The sequence below is a fragment of the Erinaceus europaeus genome, chromosome 22 (genome assembly GCF_950295315.1).
Source record: "Erinaceus europaeus chromosome 22, mEriEur2.1, whole genome shotgun sequence".
Taxonomy (NCBI): Eukaryota; Metazoa; Chordata; class Mammalia; order Eulipotyphla; family Erinaceidae; genus Erinaceus; species Erinaceus europaeus.
Genome location: NC_080183.1, coordinates 830,443 through 851,877, shown reverse-complemented (window position 1 = coordinate 851,877; position 21,435 = coordinate 830,443). Strand labels below are relative to the sequence as shown.

Genomic DNA, 21,435 nt, shown 5'->3' with positions numbered 1-21,435 from the left:
AGGTGGGGTGGTTTCCACACCAGTCCCCGGGCTAGCTGTGGGCTGTGCGGTGCTTTGTCCAGGCACAGGGATACCCACCTGCCCCAGGGCCAGACTCAACCTTCACATAATCACTGGCACCTTTCAAGAGAGGCGTCTCAACATCCAATTGAGTCTGTGAGGGCAAGTTTTCCCAACGCTCATAAAAGCAGATCAACAAGGAAGCCCAGGGCACCTTAGAATATGCCCACTTTGGGTGACTTTTCAGACCACTTTGGTGAGAATGAGCAGTCCTGCCCTTTGCACAAAATACATGTCTTGCTGGAGTTTGAGAACTGGTATAGACACAGCCTAACAGTGCATGCACCTTACACTTTGTGAATGCAAAATACTGTACTCTACATTTGGCAATGAAATACACAGCACACAGAAATGCTCAGGAAAGCCACCGGAACCCCAAAAGCTCCGCAAGTGATCATGGACTGAAAGAGTAAACAAAAGAAAAGCAAAGAGCGTTTCCCCTGCTGAAGGAGAGCAGACGTCTCTGAGACTCCGGACTCCGCTCCCTCGGTCTGAGGCACTACCCTGGACTCTCTCCTTCGTGAAGCTCCCTCAGCACACCGGGACCTCTGCCATCCCTACTTGGCCACTCTGAAGCCAAAGGTGGGCCCCAAAGCAGGGAGGGAAGGGCTGCTCCACTGCAGTCCATGTAGTTCACTCGACAAAACTTCCTTCTCTCACTCTCTGGGAAGGCCAAACCAGGTCCAAAGCAGCCAGAGGAAAGGCTACGGGGTTCACTTACTACCCCAGTGATTGAGGTTACCCTCCAGTATGGGGTGGGCGACACCGCTAAGTTATGGCCGTCGGCCTGTACTTGCTTATATCTATGGGGGGCGGTAAACAGAACTCAGGTATGATTCCTTAAAATTTCTCGAGTTAGGCTTTAAGGATAAAGCCTCTCTTAAAATAAAAGACTGTGTAAGTCCATGAAATCGAAGCAGAAGATGTCAGCTAAAGCAAGCACCCCAGTCTCTCCAGCTCAGTAAGTATGAGTGAGCAGAATGGTACAGAGTCCCCAGGGACTTTCTGCAAAAACAAGAATGCCTATCAAGTCCTGTGTTTCGGGAGAGCTGTAACACTATGACCTGTCTGAATTTCTTTCCCGTGGAACACAATTTGTTACGTGGCTGTGTAAGTCAGGACTAATTCTTCAACTGCACTACAGATGATGGAGCCAGAGAGACCAAGGTGGTGCCTCCCACTCAGAAAGGTTCACCTGTAAGTGGCCCAAAATACTGAGCCCGCATCGAGGATGGCCCTGATCTAAATAAGTCTGAGCAATTTCCCCTAAACTAGGGTCTAAACTACCCGACAAGTTTTTCATCAGGAAGGGCCTGAATGTCCTTAAACTTAAAGACGTTCGTTCCATCAGTTCTGTCTACAGTCGACATGACTCTCAGATACGTCGGTAATAAACAAACGGTGGCATAGTGGCCGCACCCATCTTACTGAGAGGTCCCAGAGCACTCCGCCCCAGTGAGACTGTACCGACACCACAAACAGCCACCGGGCACGTGGCTCTCTCCTAAGACTGAATGAGATGGTGTCACCTTTCGCAAGTCTGCCTGTGAGTACTGGAGAGCATTCAAACCCACACGGCAAAGCTACTTAATTTCAGAGGCTTCAGTGGATTTTCTGGAGTAAGGTGGCTCTGAAAAGCCACCTCAGCAAATGAAAATTCTATTCCAATCCATGCACATGCAGTTCAGAGACAAGTCAGAGACCTGGGCTATAGCTTCAGTAAGTGACAGTCATGACTTAGTTCACAGACCCAGAGCAAGGTGTTTCCAACGCAGAGGGAAAGCCTTACAGATTTTCTCCTTGCCCATAGAGCAGGCCATTACTCACAAGACATTTTTTTCTCAGGGCACATTATTAGTAAATTGCCCTTGAATACGCCACGAAAAACCAGAGCCATGGCATTCGTGGGGAAGTGGGAAACCTGATGAAACAGTACATGGTACGTGACTTCCTGGGTGCAGGGCACACCTCAGGCTCTCTCTGTCACTGGAGAGAAAAGTGTGGCATGCGAGAGAAGTGCGTCTGGGAGAGAAGGGAGCCGAGCCACGTACCTCTCTCCTTTTCGCTGTATCTGCTTATGTTACTGTTGTCACTGTACAAGGGCCCTGCGGCAGCGGCGTGGGGCTTGCAGCTATGGTACTGAGCATTGAGAGTATTGACTGTGATGTGGATCAGGTGCAGCAGGACCTTGCTGATCTCACAGTCTCGGTACGGATACTGCTCAACAGAAGGAAGGAGGAGAGAGGTGTCGGCGGTTACTGAAAGGCTAAGTCTGCTGTTTAGTCTAGCTCTGCTCGCTTTTCTCAGTATCTCCTGAAGATAAAAGAAAAACAAGGGCAGGCGTGTTCATCACAGCCTTGCTCTTCAGGGGCCATGCACATGGCCTGTCCTTGTGACCAGCATGGATGCCAGTTCCGAGTTCAAATGGCTATCTGGAAATTACCTGACATGAGCACCGGTGCAGGAATGCAGTCTGGACTCTTCTCTTTGTCTGCTGACCTGATCACTTAGTACTTAGATCAACTACGAGAGTCTGAGCAGCAACAAAGGCCACAGGTCAACGTCCCAGCATTCCGCATTTCTGCTTATAACATCCTTAAGAATCCCCACCGCTCTCATCCCAGTAGCTCATGGTTCTCAACACTAACTGTCCATCACGATCGTTCTTTTGAAGGGCAAGTTAGCACTGCCCCACGAGGCCGTCAAGAGCAGCTCTCGGGCACTGTCCATCCCAAGAGAGCCGCCCACCCCAGAGGCAGTGACACGAGCAGCGCACCTTGTAAAGGATGACAAGCAGAGCCTTCAACCACATCTGCCGGATGTGCGGTTTTAGGGACCAGAGGGAGCAGCGGGGTGGCTGTTGGAAATAATGCCGCAGTTGAGGACAAGAGCAGTATTTGAGCACCTGAACCACCAGGGGGAGGAGATGTTTTCCCAAGTTAATGTTATAGTCCATAACCTGGAAGAGGAAAACAATTAATAGCTGAAGGAGAGTGGCAACGGACACCAGCAAAGCCAACGCGGAGCAAAAGGGAAGCCTGGGAAAGAGCGGGGCAGAGCGCTCCACGGGCCTTTCCCAGAGTGGCCGCGGTGACTGGCACGCACAGGGGAGCGGCCAGGACTCAGCGCAGCCCCTGCTGACCCACTGATCCCGTGTCTGGGTCCTGAACCCACAGGGATTCTCGCTCGGCTGTCTCAAGCGAGAGGAGGCTCATCTCCGAGCTCTTCGGGGACGAGAGGAGGCGGGAGCAAAGTGTGTAGCTGTCTCTCAGATGGGAAGTTAGGTGTTGGCAGAGGCACGCCACACGCCACAGGAAAAGCAGTGATTCGGAGCAGTGGACAGATACAGCAACGAAGCACTGACACGAGTGAGTAACATAGTCCACTCAACACCCCTCCGGAAGTCTGAAAGGACTGGGAAGGAAAACCTCACATGGGCCAGGTGCTGACCCGCACAGACGCTGCCATGCTTGGGGACCTGAGTTCAAGCCCCTGGCTCCCACCTGCAGGAGCCAAGCTGCAAGAGTGGTGCCGTAGTGCTGCAGGTATCTCTCCTTCTGTCGGTCTCTGCTACCCTCTTTCTTTCTGTCTGTCTCTCACCCTCAAAAGAAAAAAGAAAGAAGTGGCTGCCAGGAGCAATGGAGTTGTCATGCAGGCACTGAGCCAAAGGTGGGGGGGGGGGGGGCGGGGAATAAGGAAAAGCACTTTCCTTTACTGGTCAACCAGCAGATTCCAGCGCAGAATGCTGAAAAAACCCCAGATGAACAGGAGTGGGGAGAGACGGCTATCCATAGCTCTGTGAACAGACTTAACACCACTAAGACACGCACTTAAAAACAGCCAAAGAGGGCAGCCGGTAGTGCACCAGGGTGAACACACACATTACAATGTGGAAGGACCTGGGTTCAAGCCCCCAGTCCCCACCTGCAGAGGGAGCTTCACAAGTGGTGGAGCAGGGCTGCAGGTGTCTCTCTGTCTCTCTCCCTGTCTCTCCACCCCCTATCAATTTCTCTCCTATCAAATAAAAGAAAAAAAAGGGGTAGTGGGTGCTAGTAGCAGTGGATTCACCATCAGGCATCGAACCCTTGCGATGAGCCTAGCAGCAATAACAAAAAAGTGTTTTTTAGATGGCCAACAATACCAGCGCCCTCCCCAGAAGAGCCTTGGCCTCCTCTCAAAGCACCAACTGCCGAGACTTACCTCCACGCTCCCCCATGTCCCCCCACACTTCCACTCGACCCGTGTTGACTAGCAACTGCTACCCCCCCCACAGCCATACTTGACCCGTGTTGACTAGCAGCTGCTACCCCCCACACAAGCCATACTTTACCATATCGACTAGAGGCTGCTACCCACCACACCTTCCATATTCGACCCGTGTTGACTAGAGGCTGCTACCCCCCACACACAGCCACACTCGACCAGTGTTGACTAGCGGCTGCTACCCACCACACTTCCATATTAGACCAGTGTTGACTAGCGGCTACTACCCACCACACAGCCATACTCGACCCGTATCGACTAGCAGCTGCTACCTCCCACACTGTCATACTCAACCAGTGTTGACTAGTGGCTGCTACCCCCCACACTACCATACTCAACCCGTGTTGACTAGCAGCTGCTACCCTCCACACTGCCGTACTCGACCCGTGTTGACTAGAGGTTGCTATCTCCCACACTGCGATGCTTGACCCCTGTTGACTAGTGGCTGCTACCCTCCACACTGCCGTACTCGACCATGTTGACTAGAGGTTGCTATCTCCCACACCACCATACTCAACCCGTGTTGACTAGCGGCTGCTACCCCCCACACTGCCATACTAGCACAAGCCAAAGGCACACTGCTGAGAGTCACTGCACACTTACTTGAGCAATTCCTGCGATAAATGCGTTAAAGCATGTTGAGAGGCGCATTTTTTGAGGAGCGATCATGAAGCAGCCTTCCTGTTGGTCGTAGCCAAGTAAGACATACAGGTGCCTCTTGACCGTGTTGAAGGCCTTGGCGCTGCTGATGTCAGACTCCGCGCTGCTCTCGTCCTTGGCCATAAACTTCATGAGCACTGTGATCAGCTGGTGGACCGTCTGGTGGTCGATGCCAGCGTCTTCGGGGAGCAGGTCCTTGATGGTGTTGTCATTCTCGGGGGACTGTTGTCCTGTCGGTACAAAAGAGAACATTAGTGGGTGGCTCCCTGCAGGCAAGGCGACACTAACATCTCACGACACTGATAGAGCACCAGTGTTTCTGCTTGCACTGCACACTGAAAGGCTCTATTCTAAACAAACACAGAAGCACAATCAAGCCTTAGTCCAGGAGTGGATGTGAATGTCCACCAAGTAAGCATTCCAGGAGTAAGGAGGGTGAAAATAGAAATGGGGTGTGCCTAAGCAAGATGGCTTCTGAGAGGCCAGCATACACCAGAGTAAACTTCGCTTGTAGCCAATGTTCTCAGCGTCTTGGCAAAGTATTTAGCCTCAGTGACAAAGACACTTCCTGTCCACGTGGTGAAACGAGCACAGAGAGTAAGGACAACAACAAAACAATCTTCTAAAATCTACCGAGCTCAAAAGTACACGTTCCGTAATTGGCTTAAGTTATTATCTCACTCGGCTGTCTTCACAACTCAGCTCGTGAGAAAATTAAACTTCCTGTTCTTGGGATGATACTATCCAAATTCTAATCAGCAAATCATAGCTCTGCTGGACGTGCTGACAAAGGCACGTGGGTGGAGCAGACAGAGGGAAGTGGACGGCAGGAGCCTGACGATGTCCCATGGAGGAAAAGCTGCCCTCGTCCCAGGTTCACCTTCCCGGCCGCACCTAGCAATGACCGCATCTGCTGAGCTCCCTGAAGCTGCCTTGCTCAGTGCTTTCCCTCTCTTTTCCATTTTTTTTTTCTCTTTTTTGAGCAGAGTACTGCTCAGCTCTGGCTACTGGTGGTGCTGGGAGTTGAACACGGGTCCTCTCATGAGTAGGCAGTGTGAGCCAACAGTGTATCCTCTGCCTGGTGCCCTTGGTGGCTTCTCAAAGTGAGAAATTATACCCTGACCCACTTGTTTTCCTGCCTCTTCTGATCTGGGATGGCTCAGCACTTGGGAGGACTCTGAACTCTCTTCGTCCTGGGGGCTTTGCAGGATATCCTTTGCAGTCTTCGCTTTCTGTGGGCAAACATCAGCTTTTCTCACTGAGAGCAGTTCTGCCAGCTCACCCACGTTCTCATTTCTGAGGAAGAAGTCCTGCTACGTGGTGACTGTGCTTGGTCACAGGCCGGGTCGAGGCCACTGTGCTTGCTTGCGGTGCAAAGGACACCACAGAGCTCCCAGCAGCTGACATCCCTCCACTCCTCAACCAACTCAGTGAAATCTCAGGCTTCAAGGACAACAGCAAGAGAAGAGAAGCAAATGTCACAGGGGACAATGGGAAGGAGTGTCCCCAGCTCCAAAACTCCTCTGGATCAGTGACAGGAGTCGGGGCCTCACCTCGTTCAGTTTGCTAGTTTAGAAACACCTATGAAATCACATTCTTGGTCGTCTGTTTACCAAGGTGATCAGAATGCTGGTCTGTTCCAAAGTGATTTACCAAGATGGAAACATAGGCGACTAGTGAAGAGTCAGTCGGTTAAGTGTAAGAGCCTCTAACACAGGCGAAGCTGTCGGTCACGACCCCAGACGTCAGCAGCATTTCCCGTCTCAGAGGGACAGATATGTGCAGTGTGGTGTTTGTTGGGTTTTTTGTTTTGTTTGTTTTGTTTTGTTTTCACCAGAGCCCTGCTCAGCTCTGGCTTATGGTGGTGCGGAGTATTGAACCTGGGACTTTGGAGCCTCACGCATGAGAGTCTCTTCGCAGAAACATGCTGTCTACTCCCAATCTGCAATATATTTTGGAAAAACGTCTGCCAAAATTAACTCATATAAAGCCTGGGACTTGTTTATTACAGTTCCACAAGCAATGTGATCAATAGATTGCTAATATCATCAGTATTTTTAAAAAGGCTGAGTCAGCTGCCAGAAAAAAAAAATGAATGGGAAACACCCTACTTAACAAGAAACCAGAAATGTGAGATACTGTTACATGCTACAATTAATGTCTAAACAATGTGGTGTGAATCCGAATTAAACAAAACAAAAACCAACCTACTGAGCTATCAACAATGAGTAATATTTCATCTTGAGTTTGCCCAGAGTGTCACTCTCCAGGTAAAAGGAGGCCGCTGCTTTGACAAGTTTGGGCCTCGAATGTGACAAGCGTGACTCCGCACTCCCTGTAGGGCTCCAGGGAGCTGGGGTGCAAGTGGTGGCTTCATCTACCAGTCACCAGAGCCCTGAGGAGAGGTCCCAGAAAGCGCAGGTCTTGCGCAAGGTCTGACAAGTCGCCCCCAGTCCATGTCGGCTTCTCCAAAGTCCCAAAATCTTAAATGGGTTTAGGGAACCCTCGAGAAGTTTGACGTTTGTTTTACAGTGCAGAAACCAGGAGACTTCAGACTAGACCAAACTAGGACATCAGCTCCCTGCTTCACTCTGTACTAGTTTAAGTCTAGAAAACAAGTCATCAGGGCCAGGGCACACCTGGTGAAGCACAGGCACCTGGCATGAGGACCCGAGTTTGAGTCCCTGCACCTGCCGGGGACACTCCACAAGCAGGGAAGTAGGGCTGCAGGCGTCTCTCCTTCTCTCTCCCTCTCTGTCTTCACAGACACCTGCCGGGGACGCTCCACAAGCGGAGAAGCAGGGCTGCAGGCGTCTCTCCTTCTCTCTCCCTCTCTGTCTTGACAGACACCTGCAGGGGACGCTCCACAAGCGGAGAAGCAGGGCTGCAGGCATCTCTCCTTCTCTCTCCCTCTCTGTCTCGACAGACACCTGCAGGGGACGCTCCACAAGCGGAGAAGCAGGGCTGCAGGCGTCTCTCCTTCTCTGTCCCTCTCTGTCTTCTCCTCCTCTCTCAATATCTCTCTATGCTACCAAGAAAAAGAAAAAGAAAAGAAACCATCAAACTTCATCTTCAAATATCTCAAAACTTCTTCCCACTGCAAGCATACATTCATTTAAAAAGTGTGCAGCCTTAACTTTTCCCATAAAAATTATATTTTAAAAAATTTAAATGACTGAGTGACTCTTTAAAATGCTGTGACCACACTTGAGATTCTCCTTCATAGCTTTTCAAGTGTCTATAACTATGTCCCCAAGTAGCCAGGCTACCCATGGGCTTCCACTGTTTCTTGTGTGTCTCTGGACGTGACCATCCTGTGACACTGTGACTCTCAGCCTGGAGGAAAATCTGCTCTTGTCCTTTACTTGACGTGAGGACACAGAATTTCTCGTGTATCTCCGCACAATTCAGATTCCCAATTGCAGCAAGGCTTGATACATGTTTGTTCCATAGACACTGGCATTTCAAAGAAGAACACACCTGCAGAAACAACTCAAAACTGGCTCACTGGCCTTCCATCACCAACAAAGTCATGCAAGTTAGTGGGGGAAGAACTTATTCAATATGGGGGTCGGGACACAAGGACCACAGCAAGGATCCTGGTTCAAGACCCCGGCTCTCCACCTGCAGGGGGGTCTCTTCACAGGCGGTGAAGCAGGTCTACAGGTGTCTTTCTCCTCTCTGTCTTCTCCTCCTCTCTCGATTTCTCTCTGTTCTATCCAACAACAGCAACATCAGCAGCAATAACAACAGCAACAACCATGGGGGAAAGATGCCTGCCAGGAGCAGGGGATTTGTAACTCAGGCACCGTGCCCCAGCGATAATCCTGATGGCAAAAAAGGGGGGAAAAAGAAAGAAATCACTCAATATAAATCTTCTCTAGGAAGAAGAAGAAAAGGAACTGCGGTCTGAGGCCAGGACACTGGGAAGGAGGCAGGAAAGTTCAATCCAAGGAGTTTTAACTGAGCCGCCTTGCAGCCGGGACCTTCCCTTATTGAGCTTCTCTAACCAAGAACTCTAGCGTTTCTTTGCAGACTGGAGAGAACAGAGCCTTGCGCCAAACCCAGACTGAGGCCTCATGTCAGAGTCGGCATGAGCATGAACACCCCCAACCTCAGAGCAGTGTTACAGTGGCTGGGCAGTGATGTGCTCGGCAGAGTTTCATGACCACGTGTGAGACCCAGATGCAAGCCCCCAGACCCCACCAGCAGGGGGGGCTTCTGAGAAGTGGAGCAGGGCTCCAGTTGTCTTGCCTCTCTCTGCATCTCTAGCTCTCCTTCTACTCTCTCTTGCAGAATAATCCCAAGGCATCAGCTTAATCTCAGGCCCCATCAGTACAAGATCCTATGCAGAGGAATTTACTGTTCGCACCCAACCAAAATGCTGTTAAATAGAAAGTTCTTTGCCTCCCACCAACTCCTACCTTCAGCTACCCAGCACAGTCTTATGACAGTCCTGGTGTGTCTTGGCCCCTAGGTTGAACATACAGTACCCACTAAATAAGAATGCAACGGACGAAACGCTAGTTTGAGAGTGTCTCCGAAGCTGAGCCAGTTGATTTCACAGCTAAGCAAGTTCTGCTTATGATGAAGCTGTATGAACTCTGTTTACAGATGCTTTAGTTCATGGATAATAAAAATAGCACTATTATCTGTTTTTCCATCTGCCCACTTCCATTGGGACAATAAGATGTGTGACAGGTTTTCATAACTTCAAAAAATATATGAATACATTTTCCCAAAGAGAAGAGACAGGACTTCTTCAGTTGGATGATTGGTATTTATTTGTCTGTCTGTCTTCTTAATTTTGCCACCAGGATTATCGCTGGAGTCTGGTGCCTGCATGATGAATCCATCAAGCCCAGTGGTCATTTTCTCTTCTTATTTTCATAAAGACAGAAATTGAGTTGCAAGAGGAATATAGGGGAGACAGAGCTGCAGCACTGCTTCACTGCCTGTGAAGCGCCCCCCACAGGTGGAAATGGGTAGGGGTGCCTGCACTGGACGGGGTACACCACTGGCTACCCCACCCCATGCCACCCCCGCCCGCTGTACTGTTAAAATGATTAAAAGTAATGATTAAAAGTTAGCTTTTCAATTGAGCTTAAGGAAAACAAAACAAAACAACAACAACAACAACAAAAAGACACACTAAAACTAAGGTAAATTTGTGAAACTGCCTAAGACCCAGCACAGAAAGGCTGAGCTGAGAAAGGAAGTGGGATGGACCTCACGTCTGTGATGAAGCTGAGGGTCAGAAGTTCTTGCTTTTTGACTTTAAAAAGCAAAATCCCAGCACAGTTGAGATGTGAGTGATACACCAAAAAGGGCAGAGGGACTCTATGAAGTAGTTCCTGCCCTTTTTCTCATCGATTGAAAAAAAAGAAAACTCCTCTAGTTAGCACTTGAAATCTACACAGAGAGCCTTTGGGGCAGCCTCTCTCTCCCCTTTCCTCCCACTCCTAGCTATGCCTCATTCTAGCAACCCTTTCATAGCACATAACACTCATGCTCTTAAACAACCCCTTGCTTCTCTCACCACTGGGAAAAAACTGGCCACTGTAAGGGGACAGATGGTGTCTAGCTTTATCCTGACCCCTCTCAGTCACACATTGTTGTGCTGTACACGGAACCATACCACGCTCTACCCAACTATGCGCCACAAGACAGTTAGATAAGCCAATCAAGTCTGCTTCTATAGGAGAACAAAAGTAAAACAAGGAAGTCAGGGAAAAAAAAACACCTTACATTCCTTCTGAGAACATGGGCAACATTCTGACTATTCTTTTTTTTAAATTTTTTCAATCGTCTTTATTTATTTCTTGGATAGATACAGTCAGAAATCAGTAGGGAAGGGGGTGATAGGAAGAGAGACAGAGAGACATCTACAGCCCTGCTTCACCACTCACAAAGCTTTCCCGCAGGTAGGGACCAGGGACTCAAACCTCAGGCCTTATGCATTATAACATGTGTGCTCAACCAGGTGCACCACCGCCTGGCCCCCTCAAACTATCCTTACAATGAGAAAAGCCACAGCTTGTCTATACCATGATGCGTGACAGCAGGCACCAAGTTTGCTCCTGACAAGTACAGAGTGTGCACGACCAGGACCCCGTGTGTCGGTAGCTTTGAGTTGGTCAGAGTCCTTCAGTCCTTAGGACATGTCAGGACAGGCTACATTCTGTCATGTAACATGAAGTGATGAGTCCAATCCCATGACGCTCCCACACAATGGCGGTCCTCTCTGCTCTGAGAGACAGGCATGCAGAGCTGCAAGGAACCGGGAGAGGCTAAGGGGTGCGTGAATTATGGGGTTCACAAACAACCTTGTAAATGCCATGAAATGTAAGCTTTCCCTAGAGCAGATGAAGTGGGCACAGTATTTCTACGTGTGGATACACATGCAAACAGGAGTCTGTGTGGACCTCTCGTCACAGTGGCCATCAGGAGAAGAGGGCTTCCGTGGGCAGCGTGACGCTTCTCACTGGACCATCTCCAGAGGGAAAGAGGTTGTGCTGGGGGCTCACATGCTTGGGCACCTGCAGTGAATGCTTCAAGCTCGCAAACCCAAAGCACATTTCTCTGGTCCAGTTAGAGACACCGCAGTCTTTACCTTGTCCACCTGTGATAGACACTTGCACACGGCCTTTCAAGGTCAGAAGTACCCACCTGGCGTCTGGTCAGGTGTCCCACCGAGAGCTGGAGCAGACTGCTCATGCCTGGTCAACCTCACAGCTTAAAAATCAACAACAACTCTATTTAAACAAGCATTAAAAACAACTTGACCCTAGAAAACATACTCTAACTGCATTGCATAGTAGGGGCAAGTTTGGTTTCCCTAACTGTAGTTAACAGCACAGAGACAGGAGGGGCTTATGCCACAGAAGCTTGTGGCCATATCTGAATAATGTCAAGAACAAAGCTTCATAGTCTTGAGAATTGTCCTCTGAGTCAATGAACAGCAAGTAACAGCAGACCGACTGCCGCATCCAAACCGTTCAGTTATTGAATTTCTTATAGAAATGTTAATGTTTAACCTAGGAGCTGGGGCTTAGCACTCTCACCAGTCATTGGAAATGGACACCAATAATCAGTCCTCTTTGTTCCCTAAAAAAAAAAAAAATTGACTTCTGGTTGCTTAAAGCGCCTTCCTTAACTCTTTCAGCGTTCAAAATGTCACACTTTCATAGCTTGTCATAAAACCCAGAGAAAATGACACACACCAAATCATATTTATGATCCAAAATGGTTATGTGACAGAAAGCTGTCTTCTAAGTAATGTCAATGAGAAAGCAAACATTTCAGCTTGACTAGGTAAGAAACATCTTTACGATGTTCTGTTAACTTCACAGCAGCTATTTAAAAATTACTTTATCAAGTTGCATGAGTTACAAATACATCTAACTGGGGGATGGGTGGTGGATCACCTGGTTGAGCGTACGTATTACAGTACACAAGGATCCGGGTTCAAGCCCCCGGTCCCCACCTGCAGGGGGAAAGCTTTGCGAGTGGTGAAGCAGTGCTGCAGGTGTCTCTCTGTCTCTCTCCCTATCATCCCCTTCCTTCTTGATTTTTGGCTGTCTCTATCCAATAAATAAAGATAATAAAAAATTTTTTTTTAAAAAATACATCTAATTGTATTTATTTACCATAGGATGGTTTAGTTATGACATTTTAATTATTGTTCATTCATGAGCCACTGAAAGTAGAGTTCATGTAGTCACTTGATAACTGAAGGGACCTTTTATTCTCTTTAAGAGAGCAAGGCCCAAAAGACCTGAAGAAGATGAGTGTTCTTAAAGACTTGGTCTTTGTTAATGTTGTTAATGACGTTTGCTTTGGTTTACAAGTCAGCTGATAGCACTGGGCAGCATTTATCTTCTCCTCAACCTCTCTTTCCACAGGCAGCAACTGTCACTGTTCTGCCACTACCACCTCATGCCAACACCTCCCACACTTCTCTTTCCTCCCCTCCCTGCTCCTTGGTGCCTGGGTCTCACCCAGGCTGGTGGCAAAAGCCTACAGACTCCGGGGTCAGGAACAAAGGCTTCATTTGCGTTTCATGCCAAGCAGCAGTGGACTCGCCGCCCCCTCCCCTTCCCAACTGCCCAACCAGGGCCTGCTCTGCCCAGCACCTGGAGAAAGCCGCTGGGCCCCTGGGGAGACACCCCACCTCCCCCAGGATCTGAAGGGCAAACCTGAACAAGCTGAATTTGCTAAACACACTATCTCTGCGAACATTCAACAAGACAAGTCAGCCTCAGAAAGACATTCCACAGCTGCTCGAGAGGAAGGATGGACAGAGATACTCAACGGATTTTGGAGGTCAGGGTCTCCGGGAGGGAAAGAGCCCTCTTGGACTCGGCCGGCCCCTTCACACTGTCTCTCAGCGAGCGCACGCTCTTCTGCCGGTTCCTTGCGAAGCGTGCCCTCTTGATCTTCCACAGAGCCGTGTCACTGAGGTTGGCGATATTGGTCCTGACAGCAGTGATCGCTGGGTAAGGAAGCAGTGAGACACAGCCAGGGTGAAACCATTCACCTTTCCACTTTCAATACCAGCACACATCTTTCATGGATACGTGAGTCATCCTCCTCTCAAAGACGAGGTTCCTTCTAAGAAGTCGTGACTTGCGTGAGAGGACACAAGCCGCCCGAGTGTAAGCGGCACAGGTTCAAGCCCCACACCACAGGGAAACATCATGGGTGGGCTGGTGGAGCTCCGTGGATGACGGAGTGGTGTGGTGATGTGCGTCTCTCTCTTTAACCTTTTTCAATTTTTATTTATTATTGGATAGATAGAGAGAAAAGTTGAGATGAGACACCTGCAGCCCTGCTTCACCACTCGTGAAGCTTTCCTACTGCTGGTGGGGACCAGGGGCTTGAACCCAGGGCCTGGTGCTCTGTAATGTGCATGCTTAACCAGGTGCGGCACTGCCTGGCCCTGGTTCCTGCTCCACGCCCCATGGAGAGGTCATGGCCAGCACTCACCATCTTTCCACTGGCACCAGATAATCAAATGACCGCTGGATAAACAGCTGAGTACCCAGATCCTTCCCTGCACATCCAGAGTTGCATGGGTGCAAGAGTGAACTTGCAAGGTGCAAGTATATCCCACCCACTTGCTCAGCACTGCTGTGACACAGAGAGTGAACGGCACTCGGGTGGCACAGTCGCAAATGGCTGCCGTGGATCCACAAAGAGATGAGAAGGACCCAGACTCGGGAAGAGCAGAACACAACCCCTGGATTCACGACAGCAACTGCTCGCTGGAAACGTGCTGGACTGAGCACAGGCAGCTACGGCATCGTCTGCAGCGAGCTCAAACCACGTGCTGAGTGTCTCTGCCTCTCTAGCAAGCACGAGGATAGGGCTGTTAAGACAGAGCACGAGAAAGGAAGAGAGGGAGAGGGAAAGGGGGGAAGGGGCGGGGAGGGAAGGGAGCAGACCTAAAATGCACTGGCAAGGCGTCTCAGTGGGACAGTCTACCTCCCTGTCAGGCACATGATCTGGGTCTGAGACCAGCCTCACACTGGAAAGATTTTTTTAGTGCTGTCTTTCCCTCTCTCCCTCTGTTTCTATCTAAAAAAAAAAAAAAAAAAAAGTCTCTTCACAGTAAAGTCCTGTCAGTGTCAAAGGACCTCTAAAGCATCTCTTATTTCACTTACTTGTAGGGAAAGGAAACTCTTTGTTACAGTCCAAATGTAGCTGGGCTTCCAGAGAAAGAGTCTCAAATCTGTTGACAAAGAACTCCCAGCTCAGAGCAGGAATATCTTGCTTCAGAAAATGCAAGAGTAACAGCTTGCTCAGTATTGTGGGTCGGTCCTTAACCACCGTATCAAACTGGAAGTCCAGACAAAGACACAGACCCTGGGGGAAGAGAAGGGGGAGAGAGGAGAACGGAGGCTCAGACGGAAGCATCATGGTTCCCTCAGACAAACACACCCAGCGCGTCTTCAGCCACCCACTCCCCCAACACTGCGTTCAAGGTCTCACTGGAGTCCTTCCTGACAGTTCAGGTAGGATCAGAGGAAGAGGAGGACCTTCTCCTCAGTGCTGACCACCTCAGAAGCCTACAGCATCTCAGTGAAGTACATGTATGCTGCTCTCTGAGGCCTTCAATAATGGCAATCCAATACCCACAAACCAAAGTTCCCTTGTTAGTGTCTGTCATCTCTCTTAGGAGAAGCACACTTTCAAAGCTAAGTTTTAGAAGACACAGTAAAGTGTCTTCTTGGGATATGACTGGAAGATGGAATCTTTACAAAATAATTAATTAATTAATTAATTAAAAGCAGCATTAGAACAGACTGTCTCCCCTTTACCGTGGTAAAATCAGTCTCCTCTTTTCACTTTTTACGCTCTCCCCCAAATGCAATCTTTTTATTGATTTTTTTATTTATTTACTATTGTATAAAAATAGAGGAATTGAGAGAGGAGGGAGAGGTTGAGAGGGAGAGAGACAGACACCTGCAGCCCTGCTTCACAACTCGTGAAGCTTTCCCCCTGCGGATGGGGACTGGGGGGTTGAACCCAGGTCCGTGCACACTGTAATGTGAGGGCTTCACCCCTGAGCTTTTCTCTTAACTGAATGAAATGCTACGCCTCTAACGTAGCCACCATCCTCTTCGTTCGCCCAACTTTCATCTAGTGAGGCGAGATGCGTTGGTTGTTGCCTGCCTTGAACAGCAACGGAGTGGGGCCAGGTGGTGGCGCACCCGGTTAAGCACAAGGCCCTGGGATCGAGCCCTCGCTCCCCACCAGCAGAAGGGTCACTTCACAAGTGGAGAAGCAGGGCTGCAGGGATCTGTCTTTCTCTCTCCTCCTCTATCTCCCTCTCCTCTCTCAATTTCTCTCTGTCCTATCCAATAAAATAGAAACAAATGGCCACCCAGAGCAGCGGATTCATAAGCAAGATGCTTTTTAAAAATCTTCCACACACAAAAAACGTTATATGGCAGTTACATCTGCCAGAAGAACATTAGTACCGGGACAAAAACTGAACAGGAAAGTCCTGACAGTAGTCAAAGCAGGGCTCTGGTCAAATGTGGTCCTGGTCCTGGTGCTTCTCCTGGCCTGGGCGCCTGCAGCCATGGGGCATATGTGTCAGTGTGGCAGACAGACAGCTCAGCGGTTTGGAAGAGCTTCTGGAACTACCCCTCCCCACACTGCCCCCGGCAGAGGGCACACGCCGAGGTTATCACCTGCAACGCGGGCCTCTTGATGGTGTCCAGCAGGAGGCCGGCCCTTGTCGCCACCGCGGGGTTGACATCCTCCACAGCCGTCAGGAAGCAGCAGAAGGCGTGAGCCAGGGAGTACTTCAGCAGGTGGTTTTTGGTCACTGAGTGGATGTCCAGAAATCTACAGATTACAGCCACTTTTTCCACTGCAATACAAAAGGCAGAGGACGGGGGGGGGGGGGGCAGGGGGAGTTCACATTTATTTAGACCATCTGAGAACTGAACCCATAGTGAGAAGGTTACCAATAAGCCCCTGCATGCTGATTCTGAACACCAAGTGGAAATTCTGTTTTTTAATTAGTGATTTAATAATGACAGACAAGACTGTGGGATAAGAGGGATACAATTCCATATAATTCCCACCACCAGAGTTCTACATACCATCCTCTCTACTGGAAGGTTCCCTATTCTTTATCCCTCTGGGAACATGGACCAACAATCTTTATGGGGTGCAGAAGGTGGACGGACCCAGTGGGAAGTCTAATGCCGCCTTCTCCAGCATCCCCGCTCATCTCTGACATCTTCCGTCTGTGGGACGGCCCTGACTGGCTCTGGGCTGTCTTTTTCTTTTTTAATGGTCTTTTCCTTTGTTTATCTTACAACTGCATTTCAAAGTCCTCAGAATGCCTGCATGCTCACTTCCTGTGATCAGTGCTCAGACATTCTGCAGACCACAAAGGAGGGGGGAGGCCAGGCCCCAGGTTCTAGACGCCATGTTCCACATTTTATATGTCATCACGTGACGTGACAAGCGGTCCTCCTAGGGCTCCAGAAGTCACATGTTCTCTGAGACAGATGCACCCTTCCAGGACAGATGTTTGCTCTCTCTAAGTCTATGTGAAGTGTTTCCAGTCACTCTTGGGCGTTTGAAGCACAGCGAAGCTAGCAAGGCGTGTCATGCACAGACAGTTCAGTGGTTGGCTTGCGCTGTACAGGAAACCTGGAGTTTCCTTCCTGTTCTGTTCTGTTTACCAACACTCTGCCAATCTTAAAGAATCTGCAGCAGTGGCCAGGCAATGACACACATAGTACGAAGTGCAAGGACCGGAGTGAGGATCCGGGTTCGAGCCCCCGGCTCCCAACCTGTAGGGGGATTGCCTCACAAGTGGTGAAGCAGGTCTGCAGGTGTCTATCTTTCTCTCCCCTCTCTGTCTTCCCTCCTCTCTCAATTTTTCTCTGTCAATAAAATGGAAGAAAACAGCCATAGGAGCAGCGGATTCATAGTGCGGGCACAGCACCCCAGCAATAACCCTGGAGGCAAAAAAAAAAAAAAAAAGAATCTGCTGCTAACACCCACCCATTGTGCCAGGTTCCTCTGGGCTCCTAGTGTCCTTCCTATGCAATGCACACCTGCAAAAATACCGTCTAGTGGACTGGGGAGACAGCAAAATGGCTCTGCATGCCTGATTTTCATGCCTGAGTCTCCAGCGTGCCCGGTTCAATCCCCAGCATCACCATACACCAGAGCTGAGCAGGGCTCTGACTCGGGGTCACTCTCTCAAGTAGGTAAAGTAAATATTTATGAATACTATCTAGTGTGTTCTTGTAGAGCTAGATGGTGTGTCTACCCTTGTGGCCTTGAAGTGTATTCATACCTCTATGGCTTTTTACACATTTCTGTCTTGTCTTATCAACTGAGATCTTCTTGCAATCGGGAGCCATTTTCTAAAGCTTCCATTGCTCCCAAAATGACTCGTACATATAGTATTTAGTCAAGAAATTCACCAGATTGTGGAAAACTGAGAAATTTTACACATGTACCAACTATGTATTTTTACCAACAGCCGTAATCCATCAACTCCCCAATAAAGAAAGTAAAATAAGATGAAAAAAAAATTTACCGAGTCAATTCTTAAAATATGTGTATACCACACATATACAAGTAGATACATATAATTAGGAACTGACCTCAGTTACTGGGGAGATGAAGTCAATGGAGAAATAAACTGTCATGGACTGAATGTTGGGGTCTCCTCCACATCACCACAGTAAGGTCCTAACCACCAGTGTGGTGTTGGAGGTGGGGCCTTTGAGAGGTAACTGGGTTCCCAAGAAGTCTAGAAGGTGGGGCCCCAAAGGGAGGGAAACCAGAACGCTGCCTTTCTCTGTGTGTGTGTGTGCGTGTGCGTGTGCGTGTGCGTGTGCGTGTGTGTGTGTGTCAAAAGAGAGCCATCTACAAGCCAGGAAGAAAGCCCTCACCAAGGAACCAAGTCGGCCAGCACCTTGATCTTGGACTTGTCAGCCTCCAGAACTGTGAGAAAATAAATTCTGTTGTTTAAGCCACCAGTCTATGGAATTCTGTTATGGCAGCCCGAGCAGACTAACATATGAATCATTCACAAGTCTTGACTTCAAAGTCAAGTCAGCTAAAAGAGATAAGACAGGTACAACTATAACTGCAATGTAACAGTGAAAGCTGTAAGTGCCGTTAGCGAGGTATAACTAGAATGCTTTGGGAGGTCGGGGGATAGACGTGAGACTTTCCACTATGGAGCAAAACCAGAGAAGAGTGTAGCTCAAGGAAGCAGCTGAAGGTGGAGCAAACAAAAGCAACTTATGACCAGGCCTGGCATAAGTGTGAGAGATTTCCAGGCGGAGAGTGAGAATGGCAGATGTGGGCAAGGGAGCAGAAAGCAAGGTGAAAATGTCATCGGGTGCACACAAGAGGAGAAGGCGTGAGGCTGCAACGCGTGGCAGGGCCACAGCGGCTGTAACCGTCCCTTAAGTCTCTGGCTTCAACTCTCTGGGCACTGAAAATCCACGCTCGTTTTTTAACATTAAGATGGCGTAATCCGAGCCATGACTCAGGTTGTCAACAGTCTTATCCTCAGACTGGGACGAAAGCTTGCAGGCAAGTCTGCCTAGTTTATGTCTGGATTCCTATAAAACGTTGCTAACACCGTCTAGTTTTCTGTTGGAAAACTTCCCTCTAATTCTCGACGCCATCATTATATCATGTAAACAAACCGTCCCCTAGGATTCAGAGGGAATTAAAAAGTAAGAGCTCTTTGGAGTAGTCAGATGCTGGGTTCTGAGCTCTGCAGTCTAATAGACAATTTGCCTAGTGGAATTCCTGCTTCATGGTGAAATTGTGGAGACACTGAAATACGCAGAGTTGCTTCTGCTAAGGCACACACCGTGCTACTCCGGCTAAGAATGAGATGCTAGCAGACTAGAGTGACGGGGAAGCCGAACAGAACATAGTAGGCGTGTTCCTCTGAGAACCTGCCATCCTGAGCATGAGAGAATTATACCCATCAGAACGCCAGGCTGGGTCCTTAAGGCTTCAGTGCCAAACACCCATCAGTAGAGGGTCTCAAATTTTGCCAAATTACCTGGAGAGTTTAATTAAAATGTAGGTTCCTATGCTCACCCCCCCACACACACACACAGATTCTGATTCAAGAAGTCTAGGCTAGAACCCAATCCTCTATATTTTTAGCAAATATTCTCAGTTACTCTGGTGCAAATAATCCAGAAGGTTGACTATACTATCACTCAAGCCACGGCCCATTCAATTAAACACAAGGAACAAATCATAAACACACTTGGAATCGGGCATGGACTATACCTACTCGAGACAAGCCCAGATGGCTTCAGTGTCCAAAACAGCGCCATGAAGGTAGATGGCTCAGCTAAGCAGAACCACAAAAAATGAACAAACAAAGCCCACGAGTGATTAGGACAGTGTTTATTAAAAAGATGGGAAGGAAAAAAGAAAGCCAAAAACAGGTGTCATGACAGGGCATCTGGTTTACCTTGTGACCCAGAGAGAAATGTCAAGCAAACACAGAGATACCTGCTTCAAACCTCATCTTCCAGTCTTTGCTGTTGAAGTTGCCATTTATGATTGTCCAGAAGATGTCAGCACCATGAGGAAGTGACAAAGCATGGAGAAGGAGAGGGACTGCCAGCGAAGACAACTGGGAGAACTCGGATCTGACGACTCTCCACAGGCTAGGGAGTCAAGGCGCAAAGTGGTCATAGTTACGACAGCCTTTCTGGAAAGAACGCCTAGTGTCTGAATTTAAGAGAAGCCTAGCTAGCACAGCTGGCAGCTACATGCCTCAAGTCCAGAGGTCCCGGTCTCAACAGCCAGCTCCACCAGGAGCCAGCGGTGAGCAGTGCTCTAGTGTCTCTGTCTCTCTCCCCACCTGTCTCTCATTTAAAATAACAGTTTTCATCTTTGTATCATAATGGTTATCATTTTTTGTACACATAGTACTCACCCCCTTCCACACTACCCTGTAAATTCCCAAAGTGCCTAGAGTAATAATGTACATAAGCCCATAAAATTTTTTTAAAATCAATCAATAAGCACTGAGCTGCTTCAGTGAAGGTATGACTGTAGGAAAAAGTGGGGGGAAATTATCTGTATATACACAGAAATAAAGGAAAGGAAGGCGTCAACCAGGCTTCTCTTCTCTTAGTCGCCACACTATCTTACAGGTGGGGATGTAGATATTCAAAGACAAAACAGTACTTTCTAAATTCCAGTAAGACTCTAATGGTCATTTGAAGGTTCTGTGAAAACCCAGGACAGTATTTCATTTCTCTCAAAATATCCCAGCAATCTAAGAAAAAAATATTTTTTTTCAATTTTCAATGTCTACTGGCAATTCTATTTCCAGTCAGAAACTGAGATGTCCAGGGAAGCAGCTCAGCTCAGTGGAGGCTGTGCGCTGTGCAGGTGTGAGCACCTGGGCTGCGTTCCCAACACCACGAGGACAAGACAGACGGGACTAGAGAAGGCAGGTAAGAAGCTGAGTGAGTAAATTCCTCCAGGCAAATACTGGCTTAGCACCAGAGGAAGTCAGTCACTGCTTCACTAATCTGAGAGAGAAGAGGTAAAAGGAAGGACACTCAGAAATAGATAAAGGAAGTGAAGGGGGGACTGCAGAAAAATGGGGGGACATCATATATATGCACATAGAAATAAAGTCAGCCCATATCTGTCACCCTGGGAGAACTAGGATAGTTCCTCCTGCAGGGAGGGGGACACAGAGCTCTGATTCTGCTAACCACCATTAAATCACTGATAAAACACTAAGCGGGGCAGGTGGTGGCACGCCCAGTTAAGTGCATATGTCATCGTGCACAAGGCAGTGAAGCAGGGCTGCAGGTGTCTCGTTTCTCTCCCTCTCTATAGCCCCAGCCCTCTCGGGCCTATCCAATAAAACAGAAAGAAAAAAAATGATAGCTTAGTATCTTTTGA

At 48.7% G+C, this 21,435-nt stretch overlaps 1 protein-coding gene across 9 annotated transcripts in view; it reads right to left on the bottom strand.

The window, feature by feature from the left end:
* The window catches only part of UNC79 (unc-79 homolog, NALCN channel complex subunit), a 198,914-nt gene that overhangs the window by 65,707 nt on the left and 111,772 nt on the right, over positions 1-21,435 (bottom strand). For 4 of the 9 annotated variants that reach the window (XR_009547198.1, XM_060180972.1, XM_016190803.2 and 1 more), the window contains exons 23-30: positions 20,020-20,177; positions 16,185-16,366; positions 14,649-14,850; positions 13,298-13,477; positions 11,653-11,718; positions 4,927-5,213; positions 2,837-3,019; positions 2,112-2,277 (exon numbers count right to left, since the gene is read on the bottom strand). Coding sequence is in view for 8 of the 9 variants with exons in the window: in XM_060180972.1 (XP_060036955.1) it covers positions 2,112-2,277; positions 2,837-3,019; positions 4,927-5,213; positions 11,653-11,718; positions 13,298-13,477; positions 14,649-14,850; positions 16,185-16,366; positions 20,020-20,177 (1,424 nt within the window). In the remaining variant the exon portion in view is untranslated. The remainder of the gene's footprint in view (positions 1-2,111; positions 2,278-2,836; positions 3,020-4,926; positions 5,214-11,652; positions 11,719-13,297; positions 13,478-14,648; positions 14,851-16,184; positions 16,367-20,019; positions 20,178-21,435) is intronic. The other 5 variants (XM_060180977.1, XM_060180973.1, XM_060180975.1 and 2 more) reach the window with 2 other exon arrangements.